Here is a 20,261-nt window from a genome sequence, read left to right on the forward strand (position 1 = left end):
GTTACAGCAATAGATGCCCTAAACAAAAATATTTTAAAGACTGTATTTACTTAAAGCCAACCATAAAACTACATAGCCTAGACAAAGATTCTGCCAGTATCCTTACTTTTTAAGTCCAACTGGTACTTCTGAAAAAGGGGGCTGCTTTTGAGGGAAAGAATAAAGCAATAAAGACAGAGTTACTAATTTAACAATGAGCGTGAAAACTTAAATGCTTACAAAGTTTTCTACATACTACTGATTTCTGTGTGCAGCTCACACTGACAAAAATGCATTATACTAGTTATGTGGGAACTGGGCCACTTGCTCTGCATTTTCAATGTCCCCATGCATAAGACGAGGGGACTGCCTTCGTCCTTCCACTCTTCTAACACCTAAGATTCCATCATTTAGAAAAACCAGTCAGTCGCTGTGGAATTAGTGAACAATGTAACTATGATAATTTCTGCTTGCCAGGTATTGTCTTCTCTTCCAACATTCTGCTTCAAGAAAAAAATCGGTGGTTAGGAAGCAAAAATCAGTTCATATTAATGCATGTGAAATGAGTTCTCAATTGGGATTAATTTAGATTTTTCCTATAAAACCATGAGGTGTCTCTTGCCCTAGAAAGCAAACCCAGTTTTGTAATGTCCTATAGGACAGACGGTAAATTCAAAATATGGCAATACTTAATCAATCTGAAAGAGAAATCAAATAAATGCTATTTTCTCACTTTAGTGTAACTTTATATTAACGCGCTGCCTAGTAAACTTTATTTTATACCTAAGAGGCAAAACAGTTCTGTTAACCAAAGCATTTTACAATGCTAAAAAGTAAACTATCTAGGAGTTTGAATATTTTTCCTATACTTACATTACACTAGCCACTTATTTTACAGTGCTATTTATGCAAACAGGCCAGCTTAAACCTCAGCCTCACCTCCTAGTTTATCAAATAATTCAGAATTAGTGAATGCGAAGTCATGACATTAAACTGCGTTTCTTCAGTGAAACATTTATCAATGAAAAAAAAACTGTCACTCAGTGGCTCAATAAAGGGACAAGTTCTCCAGCATTTTCTACTCGGGAGATAATGCATCACAGTAAATGTACAGTTCAGAGTCAAGGTCGATTTGAGATCTAATCCTCAAAAACATCTCTATCCACAACTGATAAGGAATGAGATCTATACACAGTCAGATTCTGATACCGAGATGAGAATAAACAAAATGACTGACAATGTTAAGAAGAATGCAATGGAGAAATGGTTTCCTCCTTGTTTCTTATGCCTCTCTGGGCCTCAAAATCACACACCGAGTCCAGACACCAGGCAGTGGCAATACCATCGTGTCACAAATATAGAAACGGGCTTGAACGTGGTCTCCTCTTTTTCCCAGCCCTTCTCTAGGCCCTGGAGGTCAATGACACAGGATCCAGGGATTCTGCTCTTGCATGCTACAGAGTCCTAGAACCAGTCCAATTTCCCAGTGTCTTCCTCCTGTTAGCTGTAGTTACACCTCACAACTGTTCCTCCTAAGCAGGTACCAGACAATCTGATGACAACAGAAAGAGCGGCAGAATGAGGCTGAGTACATAAGAATAGAGCAACTGTCTCATTCTCTTTCTCTGACAACTGGAGGTTTGCTCAGAAGAAAGTTTTAGACCTTGGTGATACTGAATTTCACTTTTCCTACTAAATTACCATCTCTTCACTCAACTTCTAATGTACCCAGAACACTACTACTACTTTTACCGCATTTCCCCCAAGTACTTCAAGGAACCAAGTGCGTACCTACATAGCGTTCCACATCCATGACAGAAAAAGTAGGTGGAGGGAGCCTGAGTCCTAGGTCATCTAATTTGGGGACCATAATAGGAACTTCAAATCCGTGTTTCTCCAGGTATCTTTGTGTCAGCTGGCTGCCATGCATCTTTACAATGATTTCATCAGCACTAAGGAAAACATAAGGGTAAATAGTCATCTTTGTTGGTAAGTTCATTTTAAAAAAATAGTCTGGTAATGAGTTAACTCATATACTGCATCACTGTCTATATCAGCAGTTATCAACTGATCAAACCCAATTCTCCTTTTTAGAACAAATGTTTTATCAAGTCCTTTTTACTATTCTAAAGTAAAAGTCATAGATAATTACCTCAATACGTATCATTGGAAAAATATGAATACCTAAAATTAGTTTATAGCAAAATACATATTCGATACGTAAATGTTTCAGTAAACTACACAAGGAGAGATAATATAATAATAGGATGATTACAACTTGTTGTAATGAGTGACTGAATTTAAGAGAAGTAACTAGATCAAAAGCCACTAAAAACAAGCTGTGTAGGAAATCAGCAGAGCGAAAGGTAAGGGGGCACATTAGGGAAAAAGGTGGTGTCAAGATAAGTAAAACAGATAAGATTCTATCCAGCTGTAAAATTATACACAAGTATTTGTTAGACATTTCAAAGCCTCATGGACATAGAACAATTCACTGTTGTCCTGCACCATGGAGAACGACTAGCTCCCATGGTTCCCGTCCACCAAGATAAAGGTCGAAAAGGAACTCCTGACCTATCTGTTACAACCAGTATGTCATAAGTTACAGTAAGTGGTCATGTCAAGCCACTAAAAAGCATGCTGAACCCCAGCTGCCCTCTCTCATGAGTAACACGTCATGAGCATCACACTTAAGAGTGGTTTGTCCCTTTGCAGTGTTCTCTAACCATAAACCAAAGATCTCTTTAAATGAGGATGTTCTAGACTTAATCTTCCAATTGCCCCCAGAATGCAGCTGTTAATACATTCAAATAAGTACAACAGCTGCTTTATAGGCTAAAACACAGTCGTTTCCATTTACCTTACCTGTATTCATGTCACCTGCAGCCTGGGAATCAAGGAAAAGACAAGAAGTACGGGTTCTCTGAATTACTGGGTTCTAATCTGTCCACCCTCTCAGTAAGAAAAGGGCAGTCTGAAGCTCCCTAAAATGAGACAGACTTTTTCTGGATAGACTTATATTTGAAGGACTTAGATCTCCTTTATCTGACTCACTGCATTCTGTGCTGCCTTTCAGTACCCCCCACAAGCATCTAACATTTCCCTCCTTCCCAACCTCTGAGAATCAAACAATTCCTTCCACTCCAATCTGAGGGATAATTTCGTCACTTGTACTTTCTGATCTTCAGTGTTTGGTGTTTAACTTCCCCTGTCGATCAAAAACATGTAAGTACAAGTGCTTAAAAATACATGCACACCATTATTTTCAAGGGAAAAAAACTGGAGACAACCGAAACATACATCAAGGAGGGATGGTTAAGTGGATTACGGTGAGTATACCTGACTGCGTACTACACTGCAGTCAAGGAGGGAGGTAAAGTTTTGTAAATGGGGGAAAAACACCGATGAAATAGGTATATCATATGCATAATATAACCCCATTTTATTTTTTAAAAATTAGATGCATGTATATATACACACATATATAGACATAAATATTTTACATGTAATTATTTATGTAGGAAAATGTCTCTAAGGTCCACACTAAGTTTTTAAATGGGGGAGAGGGAGGTAAGATAACCCATGCACTTTATTTTATACACTTCTGGGTTAATCACATCAAGTATGTGTAATTTAATTAATTACCATCTCTATATATGGTTTTGAATGATGTGAAGGTTTATGGAGTTAAAATAAAACCAAAAATCTTTAATTAATGGTAATCATCATTTAGACATTTGTAACCATCTCTGTAACTGGCTCTTACTTGTTACCACTTTGGCACAGAAGCCACAGGCATCACTAGGTCAGGATTTTTAACACTGTTCTTTTGGGTCACAAGCTTACTTGAAAAGAGTAAAAGCTTTGGCTCCTCTTCCTGAAAAATGCACATTCATATATTGACACTAAACTATTTACACAGCTTCAAGAAACTCACAAGCCTCTCAGAAGCCTGTTCATAGACCCAGGCTGAAAACTCTGGCCCTAGCTCCAAACCAATCAAGGAAAACAAACATTTGTCCAACCACTTTGAAACTGGTAAGAGAGAGTATTTGAGACGAAGGCCTTCACTATCACAAAAGTCATGTGGAAACCACTGTGGAGAACTCAGCAGACCTGAGGGAGCCAACACTGGGTGAGTATCAATTACACGTTCCTGTTTAAGGATTAAAAGAGGGAGAGGGATAGACAAGAATGTTAAAGACTGTGAAGAAATAGCACGGGTTTTACAGTTACAGGACCTGAAATAATTCTGTAACAGGTTGCACGTGATGTTGAGATTTAAATTTAAATTGTGCTTTCCCTCCTTAACAAGCCTGAATATGATCTCATGTAAAAGGCTATTAAGCATGATCACTTTAAATAGATGTCAGGCAGCGAGCGGGAAATGATCTAAATTAGCATGATTAAATGCTGTGCAATACTTTTGACGCTCTCTGAGCCACAGATAAGTCAAACACTTTCCATTATTTTTTAAAAATCAAAAAGCCCAGTCCTGCTGCCACCAGAGAGGCTGAGCAATGGTTATGGGTACCCATGACAGACCTAGGGTAGAGAGATTAGAAAACAACACAAGAAAAACACAGAGTTTGACAATCAGAAGAGGTGAGGTAGAAGGGGAGGAGAAGCAGCAACTTCCCATTATGAGGAATCTGGTACCGGGAACAAGTGCCTTAGATCAGTGCGTTTCAAATTTTCTGGACAGAGATCAGCAGTTCATGTATTTGTACAAGGTGCCCCAGTACACATAGGTAACATGATGGTTCCATGAAACCTTGCTAATTTACTCATTACTTATATAAATGTGCCAATATTTTCTATTTCATAAAAAAAAAGTAAAACGCTGAGAATGGGTTGCAACCTGAAGTCTGAAAACATTGCTTTAGATAATGCCACTGCGTGAGATAACAGTCTCAAGTTTTCTTTGGCAAGAACAAGTTTCCATACCTTGGGAAGACTCGAGAACGTAACTCCTTCACAAAAATCCTAGTCCCAGCTTGCACTGGTTTGGTGCCATCATCAATTTCTGTGTAGTCGTGCCTGTGCCAATTCCTCCGCTTTTTCACTGGGTTTTTAGAAGTTTTAAAAAAGAAAACATTGTGATAACTAGTGATACTATGTACTTTCTAAAAGGTATATTCTATATGATAAGAAATAGCAATTATAAGTACAATAAAAAACACTCCCTTTTGAATGCATTTCCAAGCTGAAGAGTGTAAATTTTACTTTGTGTAATGCCACAATTATAGGTAAGTGACTGTGGATTTTAAAAAGTCTATGCTAAATCTATGTTAACTAACTAGAATTTAAATAAAATTTTGAAGAGAGCACAAAAATTTTTTTTAAAAGTCTACTCTTTAAAAAAAAATTCAAATCGACAAATGCAAATTAGCAGATGGAGCCCATTTTAATATCCACACTGACACATACAATAAAATAACACAATTACTTTAAATCATGACTTTCACAAGACCATGAAGTGATAGTATGATTTTTATTGATCATCCAAGTCACGGATCCCACATCAGAAATCTCTTTTAACAGCAACAGTTCCCTTCTCTTTTATGTCAAGATCTGGTCCCAAAATAAGCACGCTTCCGCTGCCACAGAAGAAGAGCAGGTGGCTGCAGCATAGTTAAAGGAAAGGGAATGACAGAACAAGTAAGTTTACGATTAGTCCTAATGCTCAGACCCTATGATTCTACAGCTCTGGGCAACTACGGTCTTGAAGAGTCCCGGCAATCAAAATCAGGAGACTTGGACTGGACTCCCAGTTCAGCCATAACTTATTCTTTAACTGTGGGCAAGGCATGTGACAAGACTGGGTCCACTTTCCTCAAATGGAATGAAGGGAGGAGTGGAATGAAGAGAAGAGTGCTGTGTTTCTCTCTCTCCTTTTTTTTTTTTTCCCTTGGAGTGCTGTATCTCAAACCATGTTGATGAATCCCTTAGTAAAGGGGAAGATGGGGAAGAGGCCAAGACAGAAACTGTGGACCTCATTCTGCTTTCGACCAGGGCAACACCACTTACAGCCCTTTTGTGTGCTAGCAATGTAAGATGTCTAAGTTTTATATCCTTTTTTAAGTTTGAAAATCACTCTTACAGGGGACCCGGGTAGCCCAATTGGTTAAGTCACTGTCTTCAGCTCAGGTCATGATCCCAGAGTCCTGGGATCGAGTTCCTTGCTCAGCAGGAAGCCTGCCTCTCCCTCTGCCACTCCCCCTGCTTGTGCGCTCTCCTCTCTCCTTCTTTCCCTCTCTGACAAATAAATAAAATCCTTAAAAAGAAAAAAGAAAATCACTCTTAAGCCTAAAACCTTCATGACTCTAGGAAATGTACTAAAGTCTACAACTAGCTTAGAATGTATCAAAAAAAAAAAAATAGATACGAGACTGTGTAGTGAAGCAAGTAGTATAAAATATTAATAGTAGAGCCTACATGGTGAGTTTGGAACTACTCCCGACAAAATTCTTTCAACCTCTCCCGTATGTTTCAATGTTTTCCTAATAAAACATGGAGCCAGGGGAACTCTATGAGTCTAAGTTATTCCAAACCTTCACCCTAAAAGATCATAATAAATTAATAATGGATCCTCATCTGGATAAGCAAAAGTCACACTAAATAACCAATAAGGGAGGAAATTGGGCTTATTCATTTCTGAGGATTTAAAACAAGATTCTCAAGTAATTCATGGCAGTCAAACCCTTAATATAGAAAACAGTAAATCCCATTTTGTAAAAGTCTTATGAGAAAAATAGTATCATAAAGCAACCTTCCTAGAAAATGCCATTAAGGCATCCTTCGTGTGTTATTTTTTCTCATTTAAAATCACTTGTAAAATTCAAGGGTGTTTCATTCCAGGCTTCTGTTCTACATATATATAGATACATAACCCCATTTTATTTTCAACTGGGATCATGATGTTCATTCTGCTTACCTTTCTTATTCTATCATGAGCATTTTTCTCCTTATTAAATATTCAAAAGCAATTTAAAAGCAGCCTAGAATTTTAAGACATAGATATAGATGCATCACTTTATAATCCTTTTTTGACTCTTAAGCACTTAGCTCATTCTGAATCTTTCTTCAAACAAAATTGAGATTAATATTCATATACATAAATCTGTTTCCCTCATTAATTCCTCAGGAGAAATTCCTAGAAATGCCAGAAGACTCAATATTTTTAAGATATTTGCTACATATTGCAAAACTGCCTCTAAAAAAGTGATAGGTAACTCACATTCTTACCGGTACACAAACAGCCTATTTCGAAGCCCTGGGTCAACAGTGAGCATCACCATTTAAAAAAAAAAAAAAAAAAAAAAAAAGAGGGGTGTCTGGGTGGCTTAGTTGGTTGAGCATCTGATTCTTTATTTCAGCTCAGGTCATGATCCAGGGGTCTTGAGATCGAGCCCTGCATCAGGCTCCCCGCTCAGCAGGGAGGTCTGGTTGTCTCCCTCTCCCTCAGCCCCTTCCCTCACTTGCACATGCTTGCTCTCTCTCTCAAATACATACATACATCATTAAAAAATAAAATTTAATTTAAATTTGAACTTAAATTTTAAAAAAGACAAAGTTATCCATTTGATAGGTAAACTACAGTATTTTTAAAAATATTTTATTTATTTATTCGACACAGAGATCACAAGTAGGCAGAGAGGCAGGCAGAGAGAGAAAGGGGGAAGCAGGCTCCCCGGTGAGCAGAGAGCCCGATGTGGGGCTCAATACCAGGAACCTGGGATCATGACCTGAGCTGAAGGCAGAGGCTTTAACCCACTGAGCCACCCAGGCGCCCTGGTAAACTACAGTATTATAGTGTTTTAAATTTCATTTTGGCAGAACAGATTAGAATTAGAATAGATCTGGGATTGGACAGCTATCAGTTCAAACTCCAACCATGCCAAATAACTACATGAAAGAGCTGGTTCAATCATTTTTCTCACCTCAACAGGTCACAAATATCGAAGGAAATAACATAAGTCAAGTACTTCTTAGCAGAGTTCCTACGGCATCCAATAAGCTGCCAGTTACTTGTCTTTCCTTTTTTTTTTTTTAAAGATTTTATTTATTTATTTGTTAGAGAGCACCCGACCACAGGCAGACAGAGTGATAGGTAGAGGTAGAGGGAGAAGCAGGCTCCCTGCCGAGCAAGGAGCCTGATGTGGGACTCGATCCCAGGACGCTGGGATCATGACCTGAGCCGAAGGCAGCCGCTTAACCAACTGAGCCACCCAGGCGTCCCTTGTCTTTCCTTTTAAATGAGCAGATCTGCACAATGTTGACAGAGATGCCACAACTGTCCTGTTAGGCCAACATGCTTAACACATAAAATCAGCCACTACAGGAAGCTGACTGAATTTCTTAAAGGAAGGAATATTCTGGTAGTCATCACAGGGAGAGAAAATTTTGAGTTTAGACTCCATGTGTCTGAGAAACACTGAGATATGGGCTTTTTTGATACTTGACCTTAAATCAAATTCTTAACTCCCATTAAAAGGGTCAAATCTAAATTCACCATACCAAGTGACTATTACGCTGTCAGAACAGTATCTACAATAAGAATTCCTGGGGAACTCTGAGAGAACAGGAAGCCCTAGGTGGCAAACGAGAGAGGCTTAACAGCAGAGGGAAAGGGGCCAAAAGGAATGACCCAAGTTAAGGGTGTAGGGTGAGAGGGAGGGAAGGTGAGCCTTAAATTAAGATAGAACAAATTACTGAATCTTGGACATTTTCCCTGTGGGTATTTAGTGCTGGACTTTTGCCCAGAAGATAACCGATTCCTGATCTTATGTGATTCAAGCATGAGAAGTATACGAAGGGCCACGCCAACAGTCCAGCTTCTCTCTGAAGCATCATTATGCAAAGTGCAGGTCATGATCCATTATGGATTATGAAATCAATTTAGTGAGCATGACAAGCTTTTTAAAAAAATTAAATCATATAGGTAAAACAGAAAACAGAATGCATCACGTATCATATGTTTTAAACCCAACACTGTTCCATCTCATTGTAACCCACTTAATATTTCATTGAAATTAAATTCAAATTATTTCATTTGGAAATTATATAAATTCTAAACTAAAAGTGTTATAAATTTTAGTTCTGTTTCCTTTCTTGAGGTAACAACCCAGTACTATTTATTTCCTCCAAGAATTATGCTTGGTCAATAATCATTCCAAGTTATATACCACATACTTCACTCCTGCACAAAATAAGAAGCTTTAAAAACATTTATGACAATAAACTGGCCAATTACACAAAAAATTCTACCAATTTGCTAACCTCAAATTTTATACTGTGTAATAAAATGGATAACGTGTATTTTAATATTTTATGAAATTTAGTGTAATATTTTGATGTATTCTTACAGCCTGAATTTCTAAATCTCTTACAAAGATATTAGGTAAATTATTAATTCTAACAGATAAAATGGAAAAAAATACTGTCATCATTTTTTTCCCTTTAAAGATTTATTTATTTTAGAGAGAGAGTGCGAGAAAAAGCAAGTGTGTGTGAGTGGGGGCAGGGACAGGAGGAGAGGGAGAAGGAGAGATCTCAGGGAGACCCCCCACACATGGAGCCTGACATGGGACTTGGTCCCACGACCCCAAGATCACCTCTGAGCTGAAATCAAGAGCACAGGCCAAGAAGTTCATGTGCTCTCTAGGGTGTACCAATATCACACATAAAACGATATTTAACTCAGGCAAGAAAGTGTAGTCAGACACTTGCTCAGGCCTCTGCCTTCCTCAGAATGGGACTGGGTCAGGGGTGTTGTCTCAAGTTGGGCAGGACTCTAGGCCACACTCAAAGTGAAGACCAATATCAGAAAACAGAATAACATTTCAGCATTTTGATACCCAAATCTCCCCAAAAATAAAATGCATGTGTGTGCATTAAAGCCTTATCCTGTACACTGTCCCAATTACTACTGAAAGTTTTTTTTTTTCAATTTATAAAGAGATAAAAACATTTGAAATCAGTTTCCAGAATCAGTAAACTTTACTTTTCCACACTTCTCAAATTGAAAGCATTGAATACATGCCCTTAAGTTTGGGGGTTTTGACCTTGCAATTAAGAATGACAGTGTTTTGGGGGCACCTGGGTGGCTTTGCCCGTTAAGCAGTTAAACGTCTAACTCCTGATTTTGGTTCAGGGTGATCTTGGGGTCATGGGATCAAGCCCCATGTCAGGCTCCAGGCTCAGCAGGGAGTCTGCTTGAGATTCTCTCCCTCTCCCTCTCCTTCTGTCCCACCCCCCATTCACACACACTCATTTTTTCTCTCTCTCTAAAATAAATAAATCTTTAAAGGGAAAAAAAGAATGACACTATTTTTTTCAATTTATCTTCTTGATTTATCAAATGTTATTCAGCAATTCAGACAGAAATTGTATTCTCATGGGGTGCCTGGGTGGCTCAGTGGGTTAAAGCCTCTGCCTTCGGCTCAGGTCATGATCTCAGGGTTCTGGGATCGAGCCCCACATTGGGCTCTCTGCTCAGCTGGGAGCCTGCTTCCCCCTCTCTCTCTGCCTGCCTCTCTGCCTACTTGTGATCTCTCTCTCTCTGTCAAATAAATAAATAAAAATATTTTTTAAATTTATTAAAAAAAAAAAAAAGAAATTGTATTCTCAGTATCTTCAGAAAAATATTCCCTATAGTTCTTGGTGGGTGTAACATAACTAGTCAAAGTATTATTAAAATATTGTCATGTACACATTAAATTCTAAACTTCAGTTTTTATTTAAGTTTCTAGTACTTACTCAAGGAGGAGCCATGTAGAACGGCACAGTTGGGACAGTGATAAAGGTCAATGTCAACAGCATGATGTTCTTCTACACCAACACAGCTAGATAAAGAAAAATAGAGTCAATATGTAAATAAGCTGAAAATCTTTACTTAACTACAGCAGATGGTTAGAATTTAGCTGGGAAGTGTACAACAACCTCACCAACAAATTCTGTAGATTACAGAAACATATGCAAAGATAAATTTTATTCTCCTCCCTATATACTTGCTAAATAATTATGGGGAAGAATATGCCCAAATACATGGAAAGTGATTCACTATTATCAACAATAGAGACATCAGAAGTAATTAGAAGCCATAAGACCCTCAACCATTATGTAAATGCCACCTAGTGTGGACTCATTGTTTGAATTCCCCCAAATTCACATGTTGAAGCTGTAACCCCATCAGTGTATTTGGAGATAGGGCCCTATGGGAGTAATTATGACTGAATGAGGTCATAACAGGATTAGTGTTCTCAGAAGAGACACCAGGGTTACCTGGCTGGTACGGTCAGGTAAGCATCCAACTCTTGGTTTTGGCTCAGGTCATGATCTCAGGGTGGTGATCTTGGGGTCATGAGATCAAGCCCTGAGAAGAGTCCCACATCAAGCCTCCAGGGGAGCCCCGCATTAGTCTCCATGCTCAGCATGGAGTCTGCTTGAGATTCTCTCTGCCCCTCTCACTCATGCTGTCCCTCAAACAGATAATAAATTCTAAAATAAAGAAAAGAAGAAGAGGAGACACCAGAGAGCTCTCATGATCTCTCTCTTTTCTCTCCCTTCCTTCCCACCCCATCCCCCATCCTAGCATTCTATTAACGTAACATTCAGTATTCAGTTAAAATATGTTTCAAGAAGGAGAGGGGAGAAGTATTCGTAGTCAACCAAAAACTGAGAGTTCACCTCCAGCTAACCCACAGTAAAGGAAATGCAAAGGACATATTGCTGGCCAAAGGAAGATGATCACAGAGAGGTCTGATGCAAGAAAAAAATAAAAAGCTTTAAAAGGTAATAATAAATATATGGGTAAGTTAACAAGGATATTCCCTATATAAAACAATGTCATGTGAGATTTAAAAATATACAAAGAACTAAAACACATGACAACAGCAGCACCTGAGTTAGAAGAGAACAAATGGAGTTACGGGTTTCTACCGGAAAGGTAATGATTAACACTGGACTTCAGTAGTGAGAATGCCTTCTAGACTCTCTCAGGAGACAACTGAAAAAAGGGAAATAGAAAGTGTAATTTCCATACTACTAACAGCGTGGGGACAAAGAATTTATTTATTTTTTATTTATTTTATTTTATTTTTTTTAGATTCTTTTATTTGACACAGAGAGAGAGATCAGAAGCAGGCGGAGAGGCAGGAAGAGAGAGAGAGAGGAGGAAGCAGGCTCCTCACTGAGCAGAGAGCCCGATGCGGGGCTCGATCCCAGGAACCTGGGATCATGACCCAAGCTGAAGGCAGAGGTTAACCCACTGAGCCACCCAGGCGCCCCCAAAGAATTTATTTTAAAAATCAATTCAAAAAAAGGAGGGGAGAAAAAAAGAGAAAAAAAATGGAGAGACTAAAATAAAATGGAAGTATAAATTCAAATATGTAAGTACCGTAATTATATCACATGCGAACTGATTAACCTGCTCTAGTTAAAAGACAAAGATTACCCGGCTGGACTTAAACACTACAGTTCACTGGTTATAGGAGACACACATAAAACAAGGAACCAGAAAGACTGTAAATAACAGGATGGGTAATTTTTTAGAAAATAGTATTGAAAAGTAGTAATTATATAGTAATTTTTTTTAAAAAGTACAGGTATGTTAAGATTAAGCAACAGAAAATCTAAAGTAAAAAATATGAGATAGACATAAACAGTTTAAAGATTTCATTTCCCAGGAGGATGTAACAGGAAGGACCGTAATGGGACATTTTGACAACTCTCTCAGTATCTGACAGAATAAAGCAGGTAAAACAAAAATCTATGAAATATATAAGATTTGAACTTCAGGATTAAAAAGCATGGCCTAGGACCACATGGGTGGCTGTTTGTTGAGCGTCTGAATCCTGGTTTCAGTTCAGGTCACGATCTCATGGGTCATGGCACTAGGCCCGTGTTGGGCTCCAGACCTCAGCACAGAGCTCCAAGCACACTCAGGGAAGAGCCTGCTTGAAGATGTTCGCCCTCTGCCCTCCCCTAACTCACATGCGCTCTCTCTCCCACAAAAATAAACCTTAAAAAAAATAATAATAATAATAAAAAATATGGGATGCCTGGGTGGCTCAGTGGGTTAAGCCTCTGCCTTCAGCTCAGGTCATGATCCCAGGGTCCTTGGATGGAGCCCCACATGGGGCTCTCTGCTCAGTGGGGAGCCTGCTTCCTCCTCTCTCTCTGCCTGCCTCTCTGCCTACTTGTGATCTCTGTCTGTGAAATAAAGAAATAAAATATTAAATAAATAAATAATAAAATAAATAAAAATAAAAAACATGACCTAATGGATATTTATGGAATAATACACCCGATGTCTACAGAACACACATTCTTTCCAGCGTACATCAACCATTCATAACAAGCCACAGCACACTGAGCCACACTCAAATACTGAAGGTCTGAAATCTGGAACACTCTAGCCACAGTTCAATTAAGACAGAAATTAATGACAAAAAAGTTAAATGGAATCTTCGTGTATTTAAAATTAAGAAACTGCTAAATAACCCATGAGTCTAATGAAACACGGAAAATTATCTAGGAATGAACACTAATAAAAACGCTGCATAGGGGCACCTGGGTGGCTCAGTGGGTTAAGCCGCTGCCTTCAGCTCGGGTCGTGGTCTCAGGGTCCTGGGATAGGGTCCTGGGATCGCGTCCCGCATCGGGCTCTCTGCTCAGCAGGGAGCCTGCTTCCCCCTCTCTCTCTGCCTGCCTCTCTGCCTACTTGTGATCTGTCTCTGTCAAATAAATAAATAAAATCTTAAAAACAAACAAAAAAAAATGCTGCATAACAAAACTTGTGGATGCAGAACTTACAAACAGAAATGCACAGCTTTAAACACACGTGTTGGGGGAAAAAGCTGAAATAAGCTAATAAGCAGCTACCTGAAGAAGTGAAAAAGAATAGCAAAATAAACCTTAAAAACACAGAAGGAATAAAAAAGCAGAACTGATGACACAGAAAATGAACCACACAACAGAGCACCAAAGCCAAAAATTGTTTGAAAACATAAAGTTGGCAAACCTCTCTGGCAAACTGAAGAGATAAGACAGGAATAACCAATACTGGGAACGAAAAGAGGTACAGAACTATAGATTCTATAGACATTAAAGGTAAAAGAGTATTACGAACAATCCTATGCTAAGTGACTAGAAAATATAGATAAAATAGGCAAACCTGAATCACAAAGAACTAGAGTATCTGAATACTCCTGTGATTGTTACTGTGTAATTTTTAAAATTGTCCTCCCAACACACACAAAAATCCCAGTTCCAAATGTACCCAAGAAGTAATTCCAATACTATATAAAACTCGCACCAGAGAACAGGAAAAAAAGACTTACTCCCTAACTCATTTTAGGGTAGCACAGCCTGATACTAAAACTTACAAAGAATTATATAAGAAAGGAAAATTAAAAGCCACTCTCATTTATGAGCAAAAATGCAAATGCCAAGTTTGGTCTATCTCAGGAATCCAAGGTGGTTTTAACTCTAAAAATTTTAATCAGTGAAATTTGCTATATTGACAGATTAAAAGAAAAAGTCTTGTGACCACTTAAAAAGATACAGGACAAGTACTTGACAAAATTCAACATTTACTTATGATTAAAAGGCAAACAAAACCTCTTAGAAAAATAAGACTAGGAAGCCTGCTGATTCACAGACTTGTGCTCCTGAGGCAAATAATAAATTAGATGTTAACAAAAAATAAAAAAATAAATTAAAAAAAAAGACTAGGGCACTTCCATAACCCATAAAGGGTGCTTCCAAAAAATCCTGCAAATGACATGAAATTGGTCTCTCTGAGATTAAGAACAAAAGAAGAATGTCTGATGTTACCAGTTCTATTGAACATTAGCTGGTATAGTAAAATAAGAAAAAGAATTAAAAGGTACAGGAACTAGAAAAGAAAAAAAAAAGCGGTCATTTGCAACTATTATGCCTACATCTGCAGAAAACTCAAAAGGATCTAAAGATAAATGATAATCAATAAAAAGGTTGCTACATATAGTATCAGCACATAAAAATCACATTTCCCTATATAAACAATATAAAGCTAAACAACAAAATAAAACACCACGTATACTATGTATACCTGGATAAAAATGGTCAAGGGGTCCCTGCGTAGCTCAGTCAGTAAAGCATCCAACTCTTGATTTCGGCTCATGTCATGGTCTCAAGGTTGTGAGAACAAGCCCCACATCAGGATCTCTGCTCAGCGCGGAGTCTGCTTGAGACTCTCCCTCTCCACCCCCACCCTGCTCTTCCCTGGACTAGCGCTCAATAAATAAATAAATAAATAAAATCTTTTAAAAATGTTGAGTACACTGGAAGTGAACAAAAACTAGGCAAGACCTCTTTAAAGAAAATTTAAAACATTATTAAGTGATTTTAAAGAAGATATAAATGAATGAAGATATACATCATAATCATGGATTTGAAGTTCAATAATGTAAAAACATTAATTCTCTGCAAAGTGATTCACAGATTCAATTTAACCCCAATCAAAATCTATGGAACCTGATAAGCTGATTCTAAAACTGATATGGAAATACAAAGAGCCAATAATACGTAAGGCATTCCTACAGATACTCTAGCAGGTATCAGGATTTATCTGAAAGTTATAGGAATTGGGGCACCTGGGTGGCTCAGTGGGTTAAAGCCTCTGCCTTCAGCTCAGGTCATGATCTCAGGGTCCTGGGATCCTGGGATCGAGCCCCACATCCGGCTCTCTGCTCAGCAGGGAGCCTGCTTCCTCCTCTGCCTCTCTGCCTGCCTCTCTGCCTACTTGTGATCTCTCTGTCAATAAATAAATAAGATCTATAAAAAAAAAAAGAAAAGAAAGTAAGTTACAGGAATTAAGGTACTATGGAAAAGAGGCATGAGCTCAAAAACAGTCTCACGCCCATATGGACACTTAGGTGTTACACAGAAGCCACGGCAGAGCAGGCAGCAAGGACAGATTTGTCAATATAAGGGTCTGAGACTTTTATCCATTTGTATGAAGAAAAAAATGAAATTAGGCCTAATTCCCAACATTAAAATTCACTGCAAAGTAGATCAGAAATCTAAACAACAAAAGAAAGAAAAACTAAAAAGGCTGTGATAAGAGAGTATGAAACTAGCAGTGTCTGGTTGGCTCAGTCAGTTGAACATCTGACTCTGTCTCGGCTCACGTCTGGATCTCAGTTATAAGTTCGAACCCAGAGTTGGACTCTGAGCTGGGTGTGGAGCCTACTTAAAAAAAGAATAAAGAAAAAAAATGATAATACAAAAATATCCTTATGACTTTTGTGCTGGGAAGGGCTATCTTACTCAGAGAATATAAAATGCCCTGTCCGTAAGGGGGGGGGGGGGAACCCCCAGTAATTTCAATCATACCAAAATAACTTCTGTTCATTAAAATAAAGAATAAAAGGATAAAGCAGAATGGAAGAAGATATTATAGTACAGATCACCACCAAAGGAACTATGTCTAGAATATAATAAATTCATACAAATAATAAGAAAAAAAAAAAAAAACAATAGAAAAAATGGCCGAAGATTTGAAGAGGCACATCATAAAAGGAAATCCAAGTGGCTAACATACACATGGTGAGATGTGCAACCTCATTAACAACTGAGGGAAATATAAATTAAAATTGTAATATAATACCACAATACACCCACCAGACTGGCTAATACTAGAAAGTCTGACGGCACCAAACGTTGAAGACAATGTGGAGCAGTGGAAACTTTTCATACACTGCAGGCTGGAGTAAATCTAGTACAGCCATTCCGGAAAACAAAGCTGCAACAAAATTAAAGAACTGTATTCTCTGATCAAGGAATTTCTCTCTAGGTAAATATATCTTAGAGAATCTCACACACATGTGCACCAGGATTCCTACTGAAACAGAAATGGTTATAGAATCATTATTTGTAATAGTCAATAGTAAAATGAATGAATTGTAGTATATTCTCAAAGTTATAGTATATACAGATACAAAAGTGAAAGAACTATAGCCCCATGCAATATCTGAACAAATTCTATAAGTGAGTGATTCATGTGTTAAAAAGAGAGAGAGAGAGAGAATACATGCAGTGTATTCTACTCATGAAGTTCAAAATCAGGCAAAGCTGTACTAGAACGCTTCGAGATTAAACTAAAAAGGAGAGCAAGAAAGAGAGAAATCACAATAGTAGGATCACGGTTTCCTCTAGGGAGCTGCACTCTGGAAAGGTGTGTCTTGGGGTCCTGGGTGGTTGTTATGTTTTGTAATTATTCATTAAACTGACGATTTAGATCTAGACTTGTTTTTGTGTCATTTTAAGCAACCAAAACTTTAATTAAAACGTAGCAATCGAACAACTATAACAAAATATCAAAAAAAAAAATCTTAGAGGTATCTGGATATCCCAAAACAAACCTACTTTCATCCCAAAAATTCCATCCCAAACATCTGCTACCATATGGTCTTTAAGAATCTGAGTAGAGGGACGCCTGGGTGGCTCAGTGGGTTAAAGCCTCTGCCTTCGGCTCAGGTCATGATCCCAGGGTCCTGGGATCCAGCCCCGCGTCGGGCTCTCTGCTCTGCGGGGAGCCTGCTTCCTCCCCTCTCTCTCTGCCTGCCTCTCTGCCTGCTTGTGATCTCTCTCTCTCTCTGTCAAATTAAAAAAAAAAAATTAAAAAAAAAAAAAAGAATCTGAGTAAAGGGGCACCTGTGTGGCTCAGTGGGTTAAAGCCTCTGTCTTTGGCTCAGGTCACGATCCCGGAGTCCTGGGATCGAGCCCCGCATCAGGCTTTCTGCTCGGCGGGGAGCCTGCTTCTTCCTCTCTCTCTCTGCCTGCCTCTCTGACTACTTGTGATCTCTGTCTATAAAATAAATAAATAAAATCTTAAAAAAAAAAAAAAAAGAATCTGAGTAGAGCTCACTGCAATCAAGACTAAAAAGTCAAACCCAGCCGTCAAAAATAACATGACATTGCCATTCAAACATTCAATCTGTGTAACTGAATCCAGTAAACACAATTCACTTTTGAGTAGAACTGAAACTTGCTTTATTTGTCTAATTTAAATTTATTTCATTTATTTCCACAGAAAGCAAAAGGTGAATATACTACTTAAAAAGATTTTTTAGGGGCACCTGGGTGGCTCAGTGGGTTAAAGCCTCTGCCTTTAGCACAGGTCATGATCCCAGGGCCCTTGGATCGGAGCCCCACATCAGGCTCTCTGCTCAGCAGGGAGCCTGCTTCCCCCTCTCTCTCTGCCTGCCTCTCTGCCTACTTGTGATCTCTGTCAAATAAATAAATAAAATCTTTTTTTTTTTTAAAGATTATTTAACAAAATTTTTAAAAGATTTTATTTATCTGAGACAGACTGAGAGAGAGAGAGAGGGAAAGAGGCAGAAGAAGAGGAAGAGGCAGACTCCCCACCACAGGGAATCTAAACCAGGCACCATCCCGAGATTCCAAGATCATGACCTGAGCCCAAAGCAGGCACTTAACCGACTGATCCACCCAGGTACCCTAAAAAGCTTTTTTTCTTTTTTCTTTTTTTTTAAACTGAAAGGCTATCAATTTCCAATCCAATAAAATAAACCCTAGGCAAAATTCTCTACACATTTATGTACCATGTCCTGGGCCCACAGTTTCTTACACCCAAGAGGGTTTCTACAACCCAAAGAAAAGGTTAATAATCATTAGATAGGGGATCCAAGCTTCCAAATTTCAAAACTTACTTACAAAACTACAGTAATCAAGATTGTGCGGTACTAGCATAAGAAGAGATATACAGAACACAACTGAATTGAGAACCCAGAAATAAGCCCTCACATTTAGGATCAACTGATTTTCCACACCAATGCGGAAAGAACAGTCTTTCCAACAAATAGCCCCGAGACAAACACATGCAAAAGACAGCACTGGAACTCCCACCATACACATATACAAAAAGTAACTCAAATAGATCATATACCTAAGAACTAAGTAAGAACCAAAACTGTAAAACTCTTAAAATAAAGTGGAGGAGTACATCTCTGTGGCCTTGAATTAGCATCCAACCTGAAACACACAGGAACAAAGAAAAAAATTAATGAACTGGACATCACACTATTGCCTCTGGTTTCTGTTTTCTCAGCTAACCTGGTGCGAGAACATGAGCTGAATGTGGTTAAGTGTGAGAAAAGAAAGGTGTGAGGTGTGAAGAGCTAGGAAAGAAAGTATAAAATCATTGATCTGAAGAAAGACAAGAAACACAGTAACATTGCCAGGCTCAGAGTCCACCTGAGGTCTGTGACCATAAATTCCAAGTGAAACCACTTCTGCACATAAAAATGTGACATTTTTTTCAGCCATGTTCAACACAGGCCCAAGGGAGGAGGCTGGGTCTGTCCAGAGTTGGGGTTTTGTGGACAAAGACCAGAAAGAGAGTTGAGGATACTTACAGAGAAGTTAATATAATGATGGCCCCTGCGATCAGAGCTGCTGGATGGAAGGGGCATGAAGACAGAAGAAGGTAGTGAGAAAACGGTGAAATGGTCTGCGGGATCTCAGTGTGTCCCTATCCCTGACTCAGTGGAGGCCTTGATCAAGTGATCTGTAAGGGGCAGAGATTATGCTCAAATAGTGGGATGTTCAGAATCTGAAATATCTGAGGTAGTGTATTCTTTAACACTGATAAGGTTTAAGTACAGTAACAGCAGGCTAAGATGGAAAAGTTCATGAGGAGAAAGTGAGATGTGTGAGGGCTACCCTGTATCCAGTGAGAGAGTTCCAAACCAACCCTCTCTATAAAGTGAGGTTCATTAGATGTCAGTAGTACGGGCTGCACTTCAACCAGAACAGAAACTCAAAGCCACAGAAGCCAACTTGACACTTCCAGAAACTCAGATTTGTCTCATCATACCTTAACTATGGCCACATGTCTCATTCCTAAAAAGTGACGGCTACACGAAATTAAGTAAGAAAACGATGTTAGATGTGTCCTGGAAAATCTAAACCAACACAGAACATAAACTCAGCTATTCATATCTAAGATACATAAATAAGGGCGATTTCCACAAGGCTTAGAGGGAAAAAAAGGGAGGATAGGAACAATCAAATTAATTCAGGACACTCTGGGCAAAATTTAGCTAATAATAATTCTCAAAGGTCCCTGGTTCCTCTCTCCAGCTTCTACTCTTCATCCGCCATTCCCACAACAATATAATCTCCTATACTATAATGTTAGTGATGTCTTCAGGTTTTGACAATTATAAACATTGAAACGTTTAAAGTTTCAGAATTTAACAGTAAATTTG

The 20,261-nt window shown here is 38.5% G+C and overlaps 1 protein-coding gene across 1 annotated transcript in view; it reads right to left on the reverse strand.

Annotated features, from left to right (window-relative positions):
* The window catches only part of KDM7A (lysine demethylase 7A), an 83,111-nt gene that overhangs the window by 33,856 nt on the left and 28,994 nt on the right, over positions 1 to 20,261 (reverse strand). The window contains exons 2-4 of the mRNA XM_047694525.1: positions 10,741 to 10,826; positions 4,927 to 5,044; positions 1,771 to 1,931 (exon numbers count right to left, since the gene is read on the reverse strand). Coding sequence (XP_047550481.1) covers positions 1,771 to 1,931; positions 4,927 to 5,044; positions 10,741 to 10,826 — 365 coding nt within the window. The remainder of the gene's footprint in view (positions 1 to 1,770; positions 1,932 to 4,926; positions 5,045 to 10,740; positions 10,827 to 20,261) is intronic.

The sequence above is a fragment of the Lutra lutra genome, chromosome 11, assembly GCF_902655055.1.
Source record: "Lutra lutra chromosome 11, mLutLut1.2, whole genome shotgun sequence".
NCBI classification, from domain to species: Eukaryota; Metazoa; Chordata; class Mammalia; order Carnivora; family Mustelidae; genus Lutra; species Lutra lutra.